At 30.2% G+C, this 20,771-nt stretch overlaps 3 protein-coding genes across 3 annotated transcripts; all 3 read left to right on the top strand.

The window, feature by feature from the left end:
* The first annotated feature begins 3,213 nt into the window (after nt 1-3,213).
* Nucleotides 3,214-3,978, top strand: LOC114175410 (bark leucoagglutinin-like). The gene has a single exon (XM_028060176.1). The coding sequence runs from the start codon at nt 3,214-3,216 to the stop codon at nt 3,976-3,978; it is 765 nt and encodes a 254-aa protein (XP_027915977.1).
* A 5,274-nt stretch (nt 3,979-9,252) lies between these two features.
* LOC114175109 (mannose/glucose-specific lectin-like) lies at nt 9,253-10,218 on the top strand. The gene has a single exon (XM_028059867.1). The coding sequence runs from the start codon at nt 9,276-9,278 to the stop codon at nt 10,101-10,103; it is 828 nt and encodes a 275-aa protein (XP_027915668.1). The 5' UTR covers nt 9,253-9,275; the 3' UTR covers nt 10,104-10,218.
* Nucleotides 10,219-17,304: 7,086 nt separating this feature from the next.
* LOC114175409 lies at nt 17,305-19,098 on the top strand. The gene is made up of 2 exons (XM_028060175.1): nt 17,305-18,322; nt 18,422-19,098. The coding sequence occupies exons 1-2, from the start codon at nt 17,305-17,307 to the stop codon at nt 19,096-19,098; spliced, it is 1,695 nt and encodes a 564-aa protein (XP_027915976.1).
* The last annotated feature ends 1,673 nt before the right edge of the window (nt 19,099-20,771 follow it).

Here is a 20,771-nt window from a genome sequence, read left to right as displayed (position 1 = left end):
AACCTTTCGGTTTTTATATTAATTATTATTATTATTATATTAAGAAAAATGATATTTTAATCTACTTTTTTTATCCACTTTTAACTCATCATTTTAATCATCATTAGATCATTTTTTTTTTTATTTTTTTTAGTGATGTGATGATCTAATAATGATTGAAATGATAAATTAAAAATAGATCAAAAAGAAAAATGAAATTGAAAGAAATAGGAAGAGATATTTGAATATTACCGAAGAAACTTTAAATATGATGAAGTAATAAAAAAGAAAATGAAATGTATAACAAATTTAAAAAAAAAAATGTTGAAATATTTACACAAAAGAAAAAAATTCCCTTCATATGTATTATAGATGACAAGATCATTGAAGTAGTTTTGCATTTTTGTCTTCAGAAAGGAGGATGAGAAAATTAGAAAATAAAAACATTTAATTATTTAAAAACACAAAATTTAAGATATTTCTTCCCATAAAGAAAAATTTTACGAAAAAAACGAAATGTATAATTAGTTATGCAATAAAAATTAATAACACAATCAATTATATTAAAAATATAATTAAGTTTAAAAAATAATTGATGTGGTTAAATTATTATTAATATTTACATATTTTTAATATAAAAAATAAAATATTAATGATACAGAATATTTTTTTTCTTTCTTAATTTATATGATAGTATTTTCGGTTTTCTATTTTCTTTCTATTTTATCCTCATCTAAACAAAACATAAAAGAAAGGTTAATAAAAACACACACACATATATAAGTATTTCCTTTTGTTGAATTTTGAGAAATGAAACTGAAAATTAATTACTAGCAGCTGCCTTTTGGAAAGCCAGTAGCCTTTTGGAAAAGGCATGGTATTAGAAAGGTTGACTAGGAAGGGACACTTGAGCTTTTCCTCAAGACACTCGGTAAATTGTGTGAAATATTGATTAATATGAGAAAATTACATTAGTCATGTAGAGTTGACTTTTCATTGGTAACATAAGCTTTTAGCCAACTCTAAGTTGATTTTTTTTTCTTGCAGTGACCATTACCATTACAACCAACCATCATCAGCATACCAAACTGAGTACATTTTGTACGTTGGTTTTGGTTGAGATTTATAATTCCTTAATAAAAAATAGAATGTTAATTATTTCTCAAACAATTTTTTTTTTATTTATTCCCATCTTACTAAAATTAATTAACTTATAATTCCCATTCAACTATTTTATTTAGGTTATTATTTAAATATAACTATTTCATAATAGTAATAATAATAATAATGGATACACAAATTTATTTTCTTATAATTACGATACATTAGACAAGCTATTAAATGAGTCAATGACTGTTAATCATGAGAAGTGTAATATTTCTATCAATGATTATAAAGGATGTACCGATATGTCGGTAAATACTTAATAAAAGTACTAATATAATTTTCTTTATAAAATTTTTACAATGTAAATAATTGATAAGTCACAATATCTACTAGTTTAAAATACTTAATACTTTATATTATTATCTGTCCATAAATAACAATAAAATAAATAAAGGACAAGAATTTGATTTATACCTTGTATGTCACGTAATCAAAGTCAAAATATTACTAGTATAATAAAACTTCATTCCAATTGAACAACAATGAAAAGACGTTGGAAAAGAAAAATTAGAGTATTTCGGAGAACTGGACTGAAGCATGCAACACCTACGAAGAAGACATAGAGATGCATTTTGGGGGAACCTCAAAATTAATCCATCAACAAGAACAAGTTAGCAAGGCATTAGTTGGCATCTTAAATGCACCATTTAACTTATATAGACATTGATTTTTTTATCCCAAGAACCCCAAAGCAACACTTCATTTATTTTTATGCTTTATACATTTTTTATAGAACGATGATATTTTGACTACTAAATTTTGACAACTTTCTCTTACAACAAAATGATGTGTCATTTTTTAAGAGATTTTGAAATATTGAGAATGAGAAAATAGAAAAATAAAAAATCACTTAGAAAATATTACCTAAGGTTGTAAGAAAAATTTGTCAAAATTTAGTAGTTAAAAAATCATTTTTCTTTTTCTATATATTTCTTCTTTTTTACCACTTTCTCTTTTCTTCCTTTTTATCGGCTTTTTTGTATTTTTGGGTCTTTTTAACAGGTTATTTGTAAAATGGGGTCGTTTAATTTTTTTTTTTTGTAAAATAGGGTTAAGTCGTGGTAGGGGAGGATGACATTAAAGGTGAAGTCGTCCTCCCTTCAACCGGTTTCAACTTTTTTTTTTAAAAAAAATAAAGTCGTCAGGTGCAACAGCGGTATCTGAAAATCTGAGGTTGAAGTCGTCTTCACGGCTGACGACTTCTCACGCTCTTTCTCTCACCCTCTCTCACTCTCCGCCATGGAAACAGACGAGAGCTCCGCCTCCACATCGGAGCCAGACTCCGACGACAACCACCGCATCCCGACCAACCACCACCTCAACCCTCCCTCCGGCCTCACACCGCACGAATTCAGCTCCCTTGTCCCCTTCATCACGGAGCACCACACCTACCTCGTCGGCGCCGGCCAATGCCCTTCCCTTCTAGCCCAGCGCGTCCAGGTTCCACCAGAAGTTGTCTGGTCCGTCGTCCACAGTTTCGACAAGTCCCAGACCTACAAACGCTTCATCAAGAGTTGTGTCGTCAAAGACCTCTTCCACTCCTCGAAGTCGTGAATCTGTGTCATTCCACTCCCCGAAGTCGTTAGCAATGAAGACGACTTCAATATCAGATTTTTACAAACCGTGTTTGCACCTGACGACTTTGTTTTTTTTTTTTTAAAATGAAACCGGTTGGGAGGAGGACGACTTCACCTTTAATGTCGTCCTCTCCCAACGACTTAACCCTATTTCACAAAAAAAAATTCAAACGACCCAATTTTACGAATAACTAGTCAAAAGGACTCAAAAATACGAAAAAGCCCTTTTTATCCCTTTCACCATCAATCATACGGTACGTACAACCCTAATGACTAATGAGTGTGAAAAAAGTCTTCCTGCACATCCTTGTTTGAATCACCTCTCTTCCTATGCGTCGTCAAGTGCCAACTATGCAAATAGTTTGGCATCTTCGCTACCTACACAATTTATTCAATTTTATTTTCTCAGCTGACCAAAATCTCTATCTTTATATGTAGTGTATAGACACTTCACCATTCTCAGTATCATATGATATAATCTTTTATAGCCATGGCAGCTTTGTTCAACACAAGGCCCGTTTTCATGCTCCTGGTTCCATTACTACTGCTTCATCGTAGTTTAGACACTTCTTTCACATTCCCCAATTTTTCAGCGCCGTACCTGAACAGCCTTTTAGCCTTCGAAGGTGATGCCTCTTCATCAAAGGGTGTGATACAACTAACAAAGGTCCAAGATGGCAGAGTGGTGCCCAACAGTGTTGGCAGAGCCACCTATGCTCTACCTGTTCGCCTTTGGGATGCACAAACTGGTAAAGTTGCAAGCTTTGCCACTTCCTTCTCTTTCAACATATCCTATGGTCGAATCAATGGAGATGGAATCGCTTTCTTCCTGGGAACAACCGAATCTACCATGCCCCTAAGTTCATTTGGCGGCTACCTCGGACTCTTCGATCCCAAATTTGCTTTTAGAGACACCGACCAGAACCAAATAGTTGCTGTTGAATTTGACATGCACCAGAATCCATGGGACCCTCCTTTTCCCCACGTAGGCATTGATGTCAACTCCATTTCTTCCGTGGAATCGGCGCAGTGGGAAAGTAATCCTGGATTGATAACAGCATTTGTGACCGTAACCTATGAAGCTGCTGCACAAAGTTTGAGCGTGGTTGTCAAGAACGGACCAACGATTAGCCTCATGATTGATTTGAAGACGGTTCTTCCCGAATGGGTGAGGGTTGGGTTCTCCGGCGCCACCGGACGGTTGACTGAAGTGCACCAGATTCAGTCTTGGACTTTTAGTTCCAGCTTCGATTAGGACAGTGGAGTCATAATGATGTTTTTATGTCTGGTTGTGTCTAGGGTTTAGGGTTACACTTTGTTACCTTGTTATGTCTCTCACTTTCTCGGCCAAAACACGTAAATTTTCTTTTAATTATCGAAATGGGTTAGTTTAGAAAAATATTAAAGAAGTGCGATAAATCTGGTTAAGGTGACACAACTTCTATATTTAGAGTACTTTAAACTAGAGTTATACCAACTTGTTTCCATTTTAACTTAAAAATACTTTGAATTAAAGTTGTACTATTTTAATATGACTTATTTTTAGAAAAGTTGTACCTTGACATGATTTATTCGCTTTCGTAATTTCTTAAAATTTGTCTCATTTTTATAATTTTGAATAAAAAAAATAGCACCATTTTTGGTATTTTTGTTCATTTTGTGAATGTTTTAAAACTGTTAGATGATATAGCTTAAAAATTTCCGAAAAAATTGCAAGGCACAAAATGCATAGCAGAATTAGAGACCATAACGGGATTGGATAGAGATGGATTTCGCTATCCCTTACCTATTTATCCTAGATAATTTCATTCTCATCTTAGTATCTAAATTTAACGGGTATCAAATTTTTGTCTCCTGACGTCTCCACTAATTAATAAGCATATACTCGTATTTGTATCCGTTTTCTTACTCTTTCAATATCAATTAATTAATTTTTATACAAAAAAATATAATAAGAGAAACATAATATTATCAAATATTCAATATTAAAAATAGAATTATTTTTTAAATATCAAATATTTAGAAATAAATTATACGTGTATATATTTCAAATTAGAAGACCAAACAAAATTTCTTGAGAACCAAAACATTATTGAATTTGCGAACATTAATGAAACCTAGTTGATAAAATTTAAAAATATTTAAAAAAAATATAAAAGAAAACAAATATCCAAATTAAAAAAAATCTAATGAAATCTCTCTTTTTATGCACTAATAAAAGTTATAATACATTATTTGATCAAAATCACTTAAAGAACTAAAATTAAAATAATAATAATAATAATAAAATTTTAAAATAGATATTTTATCTTTTGTACACTAATATATGTTGAATGGTGACAAAAAAAATTCATTGACAATTACATTAAATTATTATATTATAGTAAATAAAATTTATTTATATAATTATAGTAATAAAATTTCTCATATGGTAATGAGTTAGAAAATAAAAATAATCATATAAAAAATATTAAAACAATATTCTACATGATAAAAATAGACAACAAATAAAAATATTAAAAAAATTTATCAATTATGTGTCTTAGAAACAATTTGAGACATCGTTGAATGAAATAGCACAAAGAACAACAAATTTATAAGTAAGGGTATGATAAGATAAGAAATATATAGATATATGAGAAAACTTTTCAAATATCAGCATGGTCGATGATTGAGAAATAACAAAATTTGTTTTAGCGAAATATAAGACCTTTTCAGATGAAACAAAAATTAATAATATAATAGAATAAATAAGATAAATTTTTTATATTACCTATTAAATGAAATGTTTATTCTATTGAACACAAAAATTGAAACTATAAAATATTATAATGCGAAAAGAAAATATACAATAAATAAAAATATTCATATGTATAACATAAAAAATATTTAATTGACATATACATCATTTGAATATAATTACATAAAATTTATTATAATAGAAAAAATATTTTGGAGATGTAAATAAATTTCATAACAAACCAAACAACTAAAAGAAATAAAAATAAAGTGTGTAGTATATATATATATATATATATATATATATATATATATATATATATATATATATATATATATATATATATATATATATATATATTTTAATAATTTCAAGAGAGATGAAACATGACAGGATTAATATTACGACAGATATGGAACATGAAATATTAATATACAACTTTAAATATAATTTTTTAAAATTTAATATTTTTAATATATTTTATGTATTTGATATTCTAAATTTTTTTTATACATTTATATCTTTATATATAAGAAAAATTCTTTTTTTTTCACATCTATTTTTCAATTTTATCTTTTAAATATTTTTAATAAAATTAATTATTTTATTAATATTATATTTTAAGTGATCATTTGTTTAATTTAACTTTTTTTATTTGATTATTTTTTTAAACTTAATAATTATAAATGAAAATTAATTATATTAAAATTATAAAATTATTTATATTTAATTTTATAATTATAATAATAACAAGAATTATAATTTTATGATTTTTAATTATCATAAAATGTTTTTACTAGTTTATATAAAAATTATGGGATTACGGTTCTTATTTTTGTTTAAAAATATCAAGTTGGTCCTCCAACTTTTTTAGTCTAAATATGATCCCAATTTTTTAAAAAATGAAGCAATTTGGTCTCTTTTTTTTTCGTTAAATTTCTTGAATAGAAGGTTTTTTTAACAAGATTGAAGTTGTGAATAAGGATGATTTTCTTTGTTGGTGTAATTGATATAATCCTAGTGTCAATTTTGATGAAAAATTCTTTATTCGCTTCAAGAAATTTAACGAAAAAGATCAAATTACATATATTTTTAAAAAAATCAGGACCAAATTAAAACTAAAAAAAACTAGAGGACCAACTTAACATTTTTGGATGAAAAAATATACCGAAAAGATAATTCAACCAAAATTTTGACACCCCAAAATATTGGCTGAAGATCTGCCATTGTTCTCAAGCTCCTTGAGATTCTCAAGCTCCTCAAGGTTCCCAAGCTTCTCAATATTCTCTTTATCTTACTACTTTCCAAAAGTGTTACTTCCAAGTTGGACTTTCATAACCTTCATGCCACCTTGAGAAGGGTGATCAAGATATCATATATTTTCTTGTTTTAATTCTATATTGATAGAGATATAATTTATTTTATTCTCTTTTATTATTATTAGATATTTTGTTTTATAATGATACATATTAGGTTTTATTTTCCCCCATTGTAGACAAGTTTCTAATAAATCAGTATGCAAATTCTCTTTCTTATACTTTCAATAAAATGTTTCTGTTCTAACTTTCTCCCACTTGTGTTTTATCAAACATTAACATAAACTAAAAATTTGCAAGTTAATGATATACTTCTTGAATTGAGCGCTTATCACAAGGTCACAAGTTCATTTCTCATGGGTAATTATTCAGGGAAAGATTATTGTGGGTTGCACAATTGTCCCATGGTAGAGATCAGGTGACCGAGTCACAACCCAAGAGAGGGAATCCTAGTGGGATAATTGTCGTGACATTTAGGCTTATGCTTTGACTAATTCTGTTACCGCTTTCTTATGAATTAAAGTTTTTAAAATTTAATCTATATCATTTTAGTTATATTAAATTAAATTGGATTCTTCTAATCAATTTAAATTCAATTCAATTCAATTTTATAATTAAAATTAAATTTAAATAATATTTAAATGTAAATTTGAATTTGTATGATTTAATTTTGATGTAGTCAAGCCGATCTAACATTGGTAAAACACCACGTAAACTCAATCTCATGTAAATCCAATTTGACCCAATTCTAACCTAGCCTAACATGGACTTTACATGTCCTAGCCCAATTTAATTAACTTGGTTCAACCTTTACTCAATCCAACCTAACCTAGGATCGACCAAACTCAATCTAACTTAACTTAGGTCCAGTCCAACTCAACTTGCTTGACCTACCTAAATTTGGGTCGATCTGGATTGACTTGATTTTAAATTACTGAGATCCAACTCAACTTGACATGTCTTAACTTGTACCCAATATGACATGGACCCAACTTAGTCGAACCTGACCTTAATCTGACTTGACTTGACCTAACTTTGACCAGACCGACTTGATCTTAGCTAAGCTCGACCCACCCAACCTAACTTAGACCCATTTCAATCCATCATGTTTGAGCCTAGATCAAGTCAACATGAATTTGGCTCAACTTAGCCTACTTCAACTTACATAACTTGGATCTAACTAATCCATACCTTTCCTGACTTAGGTCTCACCTGACTCGGCCCGATCTCGACAACTTGAGCTCTTCTTAAGCCAATCTTGTAAGACTTGACTTTGCTTTATATGGGTTTGAACTAACTCACCTTGACTTGATCATAAGTTGGTTCAACTTGTCATAGGTCTAACTCCATCTAACCCAACCTTGCATGACCTCAAGAACTAGCTGAATTTGTCTCATGGAACTTGTTTAATCTTGCATAGCTTAAAGAAATTCAATCTCACTTAATTTAAACTTTTAAAATTCAAAAAATTAATTAATAACTAATTCATATCTAATTTGTATCAAATCCAAATCTAATTAATTAGATTCGTTTACAATCCAAAATCATGCATTTAAAAAATATATAATGTAAATTTAAAATTAATTCATTAAAATGAACTGAAAGTAATAAAAACCTAAATAATGATAAATTGAATTTGAAATATTTGTTTGTTTTCACCTTTATAGAGTTAACTTTCAATCCTAGAATTTACTATTGAGACATTCACCTCTTGTCTCGCACTCGAACATTGGAAGTATCAGCCACCTCTTTATTAGATGTTGCCATAAACGACAGAAATGTTATTTTAAGTGATGATATTCTTTCTATCTAGTCTATATTAGAATATTTTTTTTTTATAAATAGTTATAAAATAAAATTAATTTATAATGATTATTTGCAAATTTTTATTTTTAACTATGCATACAATTTTGAGAAGTTATTTTTATTCTTTATTTATTTATTTTTCAAAACAAGATATAAAGAAATGTTACGGTAATTAGATGAATATATTCTTTCGTATCTAGTATTAGGAGGAAATTTTAATAATTATTTCTTTATAAAATAAAAACAATTTATAAAAAATATTTTAAAATTTTAATTTTAATCTATGCATATAATTTCAAGAACTTGTCAAAACACATCCTCATTAAATAAATTTAATAAGTTAAAAGAGTTTTTGTATTTGACGAATGCCTTTCACTTAGCTGTAAAGACGTCGCCATTCCCACTTTTAATGGTTAACAAACACAATCCTTTCGTCGAACTTTCAAGGAGAAGTGGGTATTCACGTTGCAGTCCAAGAAAGATATATTTGAGACAAACACTAGTTTACAAAAGTTATATATATATATTGACAGAATATTTCGATACAGACGAGAATATACGAAACGATATTTTTATTCATTTTGCCGATTTAGCAGAGCTCAGCAAGCCTATATATAGCTCAAATTTCTGGGTTTTGCCATGCACCATCAATCAACTAAGTCTCCAAATAATCTCTGAGGTGTGTCAACCATGGCTAAAACACGAACTCCATTTCCCCTTCTCATGATTTCCCTCTGTTTTGTGTTGCTTGTAAACAACGTGAAGTCAGATTCACTTTCATTCAGCTTCTCGAAATTCGAGCCAGGAACACAGTTCGACATTGGTTTCCTGGGCGATGCCCGTTCAGTAGACGGTGCAATACAGTTGACTAGAAGAGACGGTGGATCATACGGCGCTCCGATCATTCGCAAACACAGCGTTGGTCGTGCTGTTTACATTCCACCCGTCCGTCTCTGGGACAAAAGCACAGGGAAAGTTGCAGACTTCGAAACTGTGTTCACCTTCGTCGTTGATTCCGCTGGGTCACAAATCCACGCCGATGGCCTTTCCTTCTTCATCATACCATTCGATGCTGACCCGAGCATTCCCAAAAATTCATCTGGGGGATACCTCGGACTCTTCACTCCCGAAACTGCTTTCAACGTCGACAAGAATCAGATTGTGGCCATTGAATTTGACAGCTTCGGAAATGATTGGGATCCCAAGCCTGTTGCCATTGCTCCTCATATTGGTGTGGACATCAACAGTCTTGAGTCCGTGGAGACGATAGATTGGCCTATTAATGCAGTTCCTGAAGGTTTGATTGGAGAAGCTAGCATTAGATACGATTCGGAGAAGAAAGAGTTGCATGTGGCCGTTGGTTATGGTACTCAACCCCCCACTATTGTTCAGCTGTCGGAGACAATTGATCTGAGTGGTGTTCTGCCGGAATGGGTGAGAATTGGGTTCTCTGGTGCCACCGGTGACAGCGTTGAGACCCATGACATTCTGTCTTGGACTTTTGGTTCGCGTATCTAGGGAGACCTAGCTCCTTTAACGAAGATAATAATAGTGACGTACGTGAGAGTCCTCAACTCATTTCTACGATTTTTCAGTCTCACTGTTGTATGGATTATGCCCTAATCTGTGTTTCCTTAAATATTGGACCGTCATTAATCACTTTCCTCCTTGCTAAAATTTCGGTGCATGTGTGTGTCCATGAAACTTTTTTTTTCATGTCAACCAGAATTAAAGTAAGTTTTATATTTTAAACCAAGATGAATTGATAAATATATATTTTTTTATTAGCTTATAAATATATTTTTTTATTTTCTCTCTTATAAGCGTTGATTATGTACATGAATTATTTTTTATAAAATAATAATAAAAATTAGTAAGAAAAAAAATCAATCTGACATAATATAAAGAAAATTATACATTGCACTTCTCATATTTCCTATCTCTATCCCAAACCTTAGAAAATTATTTTATATTCTTCTTAAATTATTTTATACTTTTATTAGTCTTCTAGAATCAAAATTGCCATCTCTCACCATCTATCACAACAAAAATCAGGACGAGAAAAAAATCAAAACTAAAACAATATATATATATATATATATATATATATATATATATATATATATATATATAAGAGTTTTGGAGTTATCACCTTAATTATTTTGAAAAATCATAAATATAAATAAAAACAAATTTTGTGTTTGGGAGTCGGTTACACATAGGGAGGTGTTAACACCTATAACACTCGTCCTAAGATAATATCTTTAATTAAATATACAAATGAATGTAATTTTTTTAATGTTTATTCTTTCCAAAAATAATAAAAAAATAAAATTTAAAATAGATTTTTTTTTTGTTTATTTGGTCTAATAAGAATTAATTTTTGTTGATATGTATCTCCATTTATAATAGAATGCGTAATTCTTTATAGAGAAATTATTAAGAAAACTATTTGAAAATGATTTGATTTTCTTTAAGTGAATCTAATAAGGATTGACATTACTTTTACGTATCTCTATTCATAATGAAAAATCACAAAGTACATAATTCTTATAGAAATATTATTTGAAAAACTATTTTTTTATTTTCATTGACTTAATTGTTAATTCTGAATACATTTTTTTAATATTTTTATTGACTTTTTTTTTAATTCTGAAAAACCCTTCTTTAAATTTTGGGTATTTTAAAATATTTAAAATAAGTGTCACGCGACGCGAGCGGTTGTTGCAGGTGGCATCAATTGTCCCATGGTAGAGGTCAAGTGGGTCATGTCACAATCGAATCGTGGGGCTTTGATTGTTACACTCTTAAGTAAAAAGAGTTGCGTCCTAACTATTTGTTATAACTTTTGGTTTAGTAGTAAGCGTTCGATTCTAACAATTGGTATTAGAGTCAAGGTAACGAGTTTGATTCCTGGTAATCGGACACTAAAAATACACAAATAAAATTATTTTATTTCTTAATCCCTTATACTTCTTTTTCTATATCTTTAGTAGAAAGAAAAAAGATTTTCTAACAAGTGTCACGCGACGCGAATGGCCGAATAGACACTAAAAGAAAAATATTTTTTCATTTTTCTTAATTTGTTTATTATATTTTTTATCTTTTATATTTTTTTAGTATTAGGTGTCATTATTTTTAATCATCAATTTCGTTTTTTATGGGGAGTTTGTGAAGAGGTGGAGTTAAATTAAAAGAAAGGCAAAGATGGAATAAAAATAATGAGGCAGAATTAATAAAATGTAGGCTTAGATACCTTTTTCGTCCTCATTTTCGTAGTGTTTGTTGCGGATGGTCCTCATTTTGACAGAATGTTTAAAATGGTCATCATTTTTATCGAATGTTTAAAATAGTCCTCATTTTCGCAATTCGTGTTTTATTTGGTCATTTTCTGTGACGTCGTTTAAATCAGTAACAGAGCATTGTACTGGTGACATTGTTTGTATTACGTTGCATTGGGGTGTGTTACGTGTACTATACAAGTGTGGTAATCTAGAGACCATGCAGAACATCACAACAATCCAAACACAAACAAACCCCAAAATAAAATTATGAAAACCCTAACCCACGAGCAAACACAACCCAGAAAACCCTAAACCCACTAACCTCGTTGATGATGATTAACTGGAAAATTAAAATAAAGAGCGCGATTGCAATCCAACGATGAAATGGCAAGTATTAGCTGCTTCATCTGCAAATTCGAGCTCAAGAAAGACGAAGATGAAGAAATCGCCTCCAACGATGAAGAGCGCGACTGCAATCCATCTCAAGCCCTAATTGCAAAATTTCCCCCAAATTGAAAAATTAACGTTAATTAGCCATCTGTACAGTACACTTAACACACCCCAATGTAACGTAATACAAACAGTGTCACTTGTATAGTGTTTCATTACTGATTTAATCGGCGTCACAGAAAAGGACCAAATAAAACACGAATTGCGAAAATGAGGACCATTTTAAACATTGGATAAAAATGAGGACCATTTTAAGCATTTCGTCAAAATGAGGACCATCCACAATAAACACTACGAAAATGAAGACGAAAAAGATATTTAAGCCATAAAATGTATGATGTAATGAGTAATTAAATTAATGTGTGATAGATGTAATATTGATGAAAAAGATGATGACTGAGGGAGAATGATGAAGATTGCAGCATAGTTTTGTACCTCTATACAGTATGAAAAATGTTAAAACAACAAGTGAATTTAAATCGCAGTATGAGAAGTAATAAACAAATCAATAATTCAACACATTATAATAAAGAACTTACGTGCAATGGAACTTGCTCAAGAATCCAACTTAAATAAAAAAAATGTTTTATTTATTATTTATTATTTATTTTCTATTTATTATTATTTATTTATTTGTTATTTTTTTAAATAGATTTTTATTAAGTCAGATGAAATTGAATGTTCACAATTAGTGTTGAGTAGGTGTAAAATAAAAATTTAAGTGTTGAAATATCATCACGCTAAAATAATATTAAAGCAGATTAAATTGTTAATAGTTTATTATTATATGAATAAAAGATAATAAAATTAGTTTTCTTAACTCAGAGAATAGTAAGAACAAATGTCAGACATCAGAAAAATATATTTTAAGAGTTAAAATAATATTTAAAATTTGTTTGAAAGACAGAAATTATTCTTATATATTCTGAAAGAAAACGGAAGTAAGAAATATCAACAATTTTTGAATGACTATTGTTCTGTTAAATTCCTTAATTAACAAGGACTGCCTAGATAAGCTTAACTGCAAACTCAAATAATTTCTACATATCCAAAGTAGGAATGGGCATGCAAAGAAAAACTAACTTAATAGAGTAATAGAAGGGAATTAACATAATACTAAGGAAAATGATATTAATAATTTTAAAGGTGAAAACCTTTTTAACGGGAGCAAGGAAAAATTGTGAAATGTATTTCAATAAAACATCTTTATTATAAAGATAGAAATACAAGTAATATCGTTTTGTCAAGAGGATTTCCGAAAATCTCACAACTTTCGTATGGTTATCTCTTAGTTCTCACTGAAATTAGTGGAATATATTTTTTTTTTCAAAAATAGAAGATTTTTTTTTAATGAAATGAATTGTAATTTTCTCTAATTTTAGGATGAAAAAATCATTCATGAGATGATTTTTTATTAAGAGCTGATTAATAGAAAATCGTATCATATTTACAATTATCTTGATGAGTATATCGTAACCGACATAATAAGTCATCATTAAAACCTATTTTTGTATTAGTGTACATCTAATTCTTCATAGGAAAAGACTTATTTAAAGCCTTATTGAGAGTAACTATTTTTGTCTTATCCTTCCTAATAGTCAACATACCATAAAAGTATGATGAAATTTAGGCATGTCAAACCAAGTCAAGCTCGTTGGGCTGCCCTGCCAGCTCGCTCTTTTGGCAGGCTGGGTTGGAGTTTCCGCCAACTTGCTGTGGCCAGATCTGCTTAGCCTGTCTTGGCCTATCGACCTGTTTTTTTTTCTTCTTTTATTTTTTTATTTTTTTATGTTTAAAAATTAAAAATAAATACATATTCTATATAATATAAACAAATATATATATATATATATATATATATATATATATATAAAGAAATTTTATAAACAAAAATTTAAAAATAATTAAAAGAAAATTAAAATAATTAAAATTAAAATTTAAAAAAAAAGTGGCGAGCCCGCCGACAGGCCTGTTCTGAGGTAGGGCGAGTTATAGTGTCTAACCCGTTTTTTAGTGGCGGGCCAACCTGTCCTAACCCGTTTTTAGCGGGCCAAGGGCGGGACGCGCCAAAACGGGTCGGATTAGTTATTTTTGCCATCCCTAATAAAATCTTTCTTTGTATACTTTATCACAAATTCACCATTTTTTTGAAAGTCTTCTTGTTTGTTCACTAGTATCATGTTATTTTAAAAATAAAGTATGTTGTTATTAGAAGTTGTTGTGCTCGATCTATATAGATAAAACACCAATCGAAAGATTTTGGCATCTTTACACTATAAGAAAAATAGTTTATAGAGGCAGATAATTGCTGGCCTTTAAAGAGAACCGACATTATGTTTTAAAAAAATTAAATTTTTAATGTATTTAGAGTCCTTTTACAACTGACGGGAAGTTTTGGTAATTTTTTCTCTTTCCCGTTACATCTTTGTTCCCGCTACAGAAGACCTTATTTTTTCCCTCTTCTCTTTAGATAAACATCTTTGCTGCAGAGGAGCTCATTCATTGTTGTCATCTGATTTCTTTCTCTATTGCTCATCAATGGAATCATTGGAAGTCATATTTCCTGCTCCGGATTGAAGTCATCCTCACAGCCATCTTTTTCTCCTCCTTTAAGTAAGTCATTTTGTCTTTCTTCTCCTATGGAATCATTTGTCTTTCTTCTCCATGTAAATCATTTTGAGTTTTATAAATCCTAATCCCATCTTCAATTTCTTGAACCCTAGCTTGATTTCTACCATTAAAATATACAAGAGCTCATTCTTTCATCTCAACAGAAGCCAAATTTTTTGCTCCCGATTGAATCCATCCTCTCTTATCTGGAGCCATCTTCTTCTCCTTTTGGTAGGTATTTTTACTATGTTTTTTTACTCTCTGTAGATTATTTTGAGCTTCTGTTTATAAATCTTAATCTTATCTTCAATTTGATGAACCCTAACTTGAATTTCTACCTTCCATGTGTGATCCTTAATTTTAGGTTTGATTAAGTTTTTCATTCCAAAAATTTAAGCTATTTTATCTTTTGTTTCTGTTAATAAAATCAGAATTATTAATTTTATCACGCTTTATGTTAATTTTCTTAAGTTTATTTATTATGTGCTCACTGAAACATAAGACTACATTCTCAAGTTGGAGGAAAACATGATAAAAAAATACTGTGAATTTTTTTCGGTTGAATTTTGGTTTGGTTGGTTTAGGTGGAAAGGCAAGGATGATACGATTATCATCAAATCAAAGGTGGAAGGAGATTCTCACTTCTTTTGGTTCGTAGTTCAAAGGTTTGATTTGGTAGTTGAATAATCACAAAAAACCTTATAATGTTATGCTTTAACAACTACTCCATCCACTGTTTGGTATTTAGTTGGCTTAGTGTTTTAGCTTTAACTAATAGAAAAATCATTAGGGAAATTATTTATTATTTATGATGTTATTAGCTATAGTGTTAGTTGGCTTAGTGTTGTAGGCCTAGTGTAAAGAGAAATCTGCAGCGTGATGGTTGCAGTTTTACTTGAAAAAAAATAAGGGTTTCAAAACTAGGCACCTTAACAACACAACTTTAATACTTTTTTTCAAAAACAATGTAGAAAAAAGAATAAAATAAACCAAACATAAAAACATTTTTAACAAAAAGTGTACATGCTACAACCTCTCAAGTTCGATTTGGTTGAGTATGTAAGAAATAATCTCAGTAACTCTATACATCACAGAAGATTGCCATGCTTTTTAAATTTTTTCAAGTCAACCACTTTAAGTCCAAGATAGGTGATATTGCATAGGAGTCCAAATAAATGTTTGTGGCTTCCACCCAATAAAGGCAAAGTACTAATCATCATCACATCACCCTTCTAACCATAAAACTAATCTAGTCAGGTACATGTTTAAAACAAGAGAAATTTGAAGTAATCCTTAAATAATTATCAATTCAAAAAGGAAAGTTCTCTTTTGATTAGAATAAAATGAAATGGACAAACTGTTGGTAGAAAATTTACTCCCATATTAGTTAACCTTACCCTCATATTTGATCTGAAAAGTAAGTGTAGACAAACATACTTACTTTTAATTACAAGCAATGCGACTTTTAACCTGAAGATTTAATTATATGGTAATATTTAAACACTTGTGAGACATAAATTGAGAGTTTCTATTACTGATTCAATGAGGAAAAGCCAAAGATGAGTTTAATTAGCATGTGAGTTTATATATATATATATATATATATATATATATATATATATATATATATATATATATATATATATTATTGAGGGAATGTTTCGTGTATTTGAAATCAATCTAGAATGCAATCATTAAATAAGCACTAATTCATTCATACATTAAAGGAATGATCACTCCCACCTCACAAGGATGGAAACCTCATCCCTGTCTTTGCATAATCAACTATTGAAATGGACTTGTTATGTCTTCTCAAGATGACAATTTAATGAATTCTCATTCCTTCATAACAGAGGCAGGAATGGTCTCTCTAATCATGAGTACCAAATCTTTCGGAAGGGAAGTCCGAAAATAAATAACAAAATTCTAAAAATGAATTATAAGATATCCATCCATAGAAGACATTAATCATATAGAAATCAAGATTCCATATGATACTTATTGCAATGTTTCCTTGGTAAAATAATATTACATAATTTAGAGCTTGCATTTTAGATTCTAATTTTGTATATGAAATTTAAATTTTTTTAATCTTATATCTCTTCCTTTCTAATTACTTAATGATTACACATGTTTATATTTAGAGATGGATAAATCTTGGATCAAGTTGCCACGCAATACACAAACGTATTTGGTGGGACTAAATAGCTTTTTAGATTTTGCCTTTCAACATGGAGCTAGTGCGAGTACGATAATATGTCCATGTAGTAAATGCGGTTTTAGGAAGTGGAGAACTCAACAAGAAGTGTATGACCATTTGGTTTGTAAACTCTTTTCCTCAAGGTTACACATTTTGGTGTCGTCACGGGGAGACAATGTTAGGGGAGCCTGTATTGGTGAATGGAAATGACATTACAAATATAGAAAATGAAGATCCAATGCAAATAATGATAAATAATGCATTTGGATTATTTGGCACATGTACCAATGAAAAGTCATTTACATCATCATTTGAACATAGAGATGAGGTTGAAGGAGACATATTGGAATCACAACATGGAGGAAATATTATGCCTAAAGATTTGTTTGATTTACTTAAAGATGGGGACCAACCACTCTATGATGGATGCACAAAGTATTCAAAGTTATCTTTCTTGGTGAAATTATATCACATTAAAGTTTTGTGTCAAATTAGCAACAAAGCAATGGACATGATCCTTAAGTTGTTGCATGATTCTTTTAAACATGCAAACATCCCGTCATCTAATTATGATGCAAAGAAGCTCCTCAACAAGCTTGGCCTTCATTATACTAAAATTCATGCTTGTCTTAACGATTGTATGTTATATTGGGGAGAAGATGAAGATAAAGAGGAATGCAAAACATGTAAGAGTTCAAGATGGAAGAAAAAGGGTCATGAAACTACTAGTGAACACAATTTGATAAATGAGAAGCAACACAAAAAATTGTCAGCAAAAGTTTTACGGTACTTTCCGTTGATCCCACGGTTGAAAAGGATGTTTATGTCTTCAAAGACATCCAAGAGTATGGTTTGGCACGCTGAGAATAATACCAATGATGGATTGATGAGGCACCCCAAAGATTCACAGGCTTGGAAGACTTTTGATCTAAAATATCCTGATTTTGCTTCGGATCCTCAAAATGTACGATTGGCCTTAACAAGTGATGGTTTTAATCCCTTTGGATCCTTGAGCAATAGTTATAGTATTTGGCCATTGGTTCTCATTCCATACAACACTCCTCCATGGATGTGTATGAAACAAACAAACTTTATTCTCTCAAGCATAATTCCTGGAAAGCGAATGCTAGGTAATGACATTGATGTTTACATGCAACCCCTTATAACAGAGTTGAAAGAGTTATGGGAAAAAGGTGTTGAAACATACGATGCTTCAAAGAATGAAGTGTTCATGATGCGAGCATGTCTTTTATGAACCATTAGTGACTTTCCTGGTCTTGGGATGCTTTCAGGATGGAATACTTATACCGGCTTAGCTTGTCTATCTTGCAATTTTGATGCAACTTCACTTCGTCTTCCATTTAGTAATAAATGGTGTTTTGTGGGTCATCGACGATTTTTGTCTGGAGGACACAAATTTCGATTGAACCGAGTCCAATTTAATGGAAACATTGAGGATAGGGATCCACCAAAACAATTATCTGGCTCAGAAATTTTGGAACAAGTCAAGAATATTAACATCACATTTGGGAAGAAACCAAAATCATTAGATAAACGAAAGAGAAATTGTGGAAAAAGAACCACTACATATCAAACGCAACAATGGAAGAAGAAAAGCATATTCTTTGAACTTCCATATTGGGAGTTTAATTTGTTGCGACACAACTTGGATGTGATGCATATTGAAAAGAATGTATGTGACAATATAATTTTCACATTGGTAAATGACAAAGACAAAAGAAAAGATCATGTTGAGGCTCGAAAAGACTTGCAAGCAATGGGTATAAGAAGAGAACTTTGGCCACAAAATGATGGGAAAAAGTTTCCCGCAGCTTTGTTTACACTACAAAAAGAAGAGATAGACATTTTGTTGTACACCTTGAAAAATGTTAAGGTGCCAGATGGATATTCAAGCAACATTTCAAGATGTGTTGATATAGATCAAAGAAAGATTTTTTATATCAACTAAGATTTAACTTTTACGTTTAGTATAGTTTGTATTTTGTATAACTAGCCTTTAACTTTTTTGGTTGAGATTGTGTTTCAAATAGTTTAGTTTATTCAAATATATTTCTCCATAATAAATATTGACTTCCTTCATAGTATAAAATTAACAAATATATAAATTATAAAATTCTTGTAACCTTGACAATTATTGTTTTTACCTTTTATTTTCTAAAACACGTTGCATATTTCAAGAGTCAAATTCCTTTGAATATTGGTCGTTTATTTTGATCACTGATTGATCCTTTTTATATATAATATATATTATTTAAAAAAATGTTCATATCATTTTACTAAATTAAAAATAAAAATTATTTACATCCTAGATTTACAAGATTACCCGTTATTAAATTTTTTTAATTCTTAGACTTCCTGGCAGTTAAAACTGCCACTAAAAAATTTTAAATTCCTAGACTTAGTGGCGGTTATAAACGCCACTAAATTTTTTAAATTCTTAGACTTCCTGACAGTTAAAATCGCCGTTAAAATATTTTAAATTCCTAGCCTTAGTGGCGGTTATTTCGACGGTTACATTAAACTGACGTTATGATGACTTTGTGGCGTTAAATTCGGTGGCAGTTAATTAACTGACGGTAGAGAAAATAGTGGTGGTTATAACCGCCACTAAATAACACAATTAACTGACGCAAAAATTCAAAATTTTAGTAGTGTTATAAATCACATTCTACTTATATATAATCACAAAAGTATTCTTAATCTTAACTCTTAAATAATATAAGAATAATAAATATATCGAAAAACATGAGAATGAAAGTGTTTGCATATTTATAAAATAATTTTTCTATATTTTAGCATCTGAATTGATTGATAATTAATATTGCTGGTTAGTTTGTGAGACAATAAATTTACTTCAATGATGTTGATATATAATATGTAATTCTTCATAATTACAAATATAGATGAGATATGGAATAATAATTTCACTAAATTGATAAAAAAGTATGTGAAAGTGTGATTGGCTAGCGGCACATATGTTTGGAACGATTTCTGTGGCTGGCAGGTTTGCGTGTTATGGTATTTTGCGATGCCTCTTGTGCAGTTGGTTGTAGGGCGTGAACATGGGCCAGGAGTTGCGACTTTGGTGCTACTGGCGTAGTCTTGGTGTGTATATGTTGGGCTGCGGTTTTGGCTGCATTCAAATTTGGCAGTGCTAGAGGAACACTATTGGTTCGAGGGATAAGTATCTTTTTTCTTTAGGGTTTCATATCCTTTGGGGTTGCTTACAAGATTAGGATCAAGGAAAGCCTCATTCATCTATATCTTCTTCAAATATAAGGGCACAAAAAATGTACATTTTCCTAGGTTCTTAATAATGCTTGTGATATTCATTTATCATGATTACACTCTCCTCACATAAAGGGATATATGGTCTCGATCAAGATTGTTGAAGAAGATTATCTTGTAGGTTTAGAAGAGTGTAAAAATGATTTGCATGTGAGTATTTAATTAACAAAAGGGGATAAACCTATCTCGTATTTAGATCTTTGTAAGAAGCTTTATGTGGCCTAGAAACAATTAGGTCAACGGAAAGCGATTCTTCTTGAAAAAGAGTTTTATGAATTTGCTTTTTCTACACTTGAGGATATGAGAAGGGTTTTGGCAGTTGGACTTTAGAAT

Source organism: Vigna unguiculata, chromosome 3, assembly GCF_004118075.2.
Source record: "Vigna unguiculata cultivar IT97K-499-35 chromosome 3, ASM411807v1, whole genome shotgun sequence".
In the NCBI taxonomy this organism is placed as follows: Eukaryota; Viridiplantae; Streptophyta; class Magnoliopsida; order Fabales; family Fabaceae; genus Vigna; species Vigna unguiculata.
Note: the sequence above shows the minus strand (reverse complement) of the source record. Positions and strands in the feature narration are given on the sequence as shown.

Coding starts and splice junctions, on each gene's coding strand:
- LOC114175410 (XM_028060176.1), top strand. CDS start 3,214: ATGGCAGCTTTGTTCAACACAAGGCCCGTTTTCATGCTCCTGGTTCCA.
- LOC114175109 (XM_028059867.1), top strand. CDS start 9,276: ATGGCTAAAACACGAACTCCATTTCCCCTTCTCATGATTTCCCTCTGT.
- LOC114175409 (XM_028060175.1), top strand. CDS start 17,305: ATGTTAGGGGAGCCTGTATTGGTGAATGGAAATGACATTACAAATATA. Junction 18,323..18,421: donor GAAAGAGTTATGGGAAAAAG/GTGTTGAAACAT, acceptor GGATGCTTTCAG/GATGGAATACTTATACCGGC.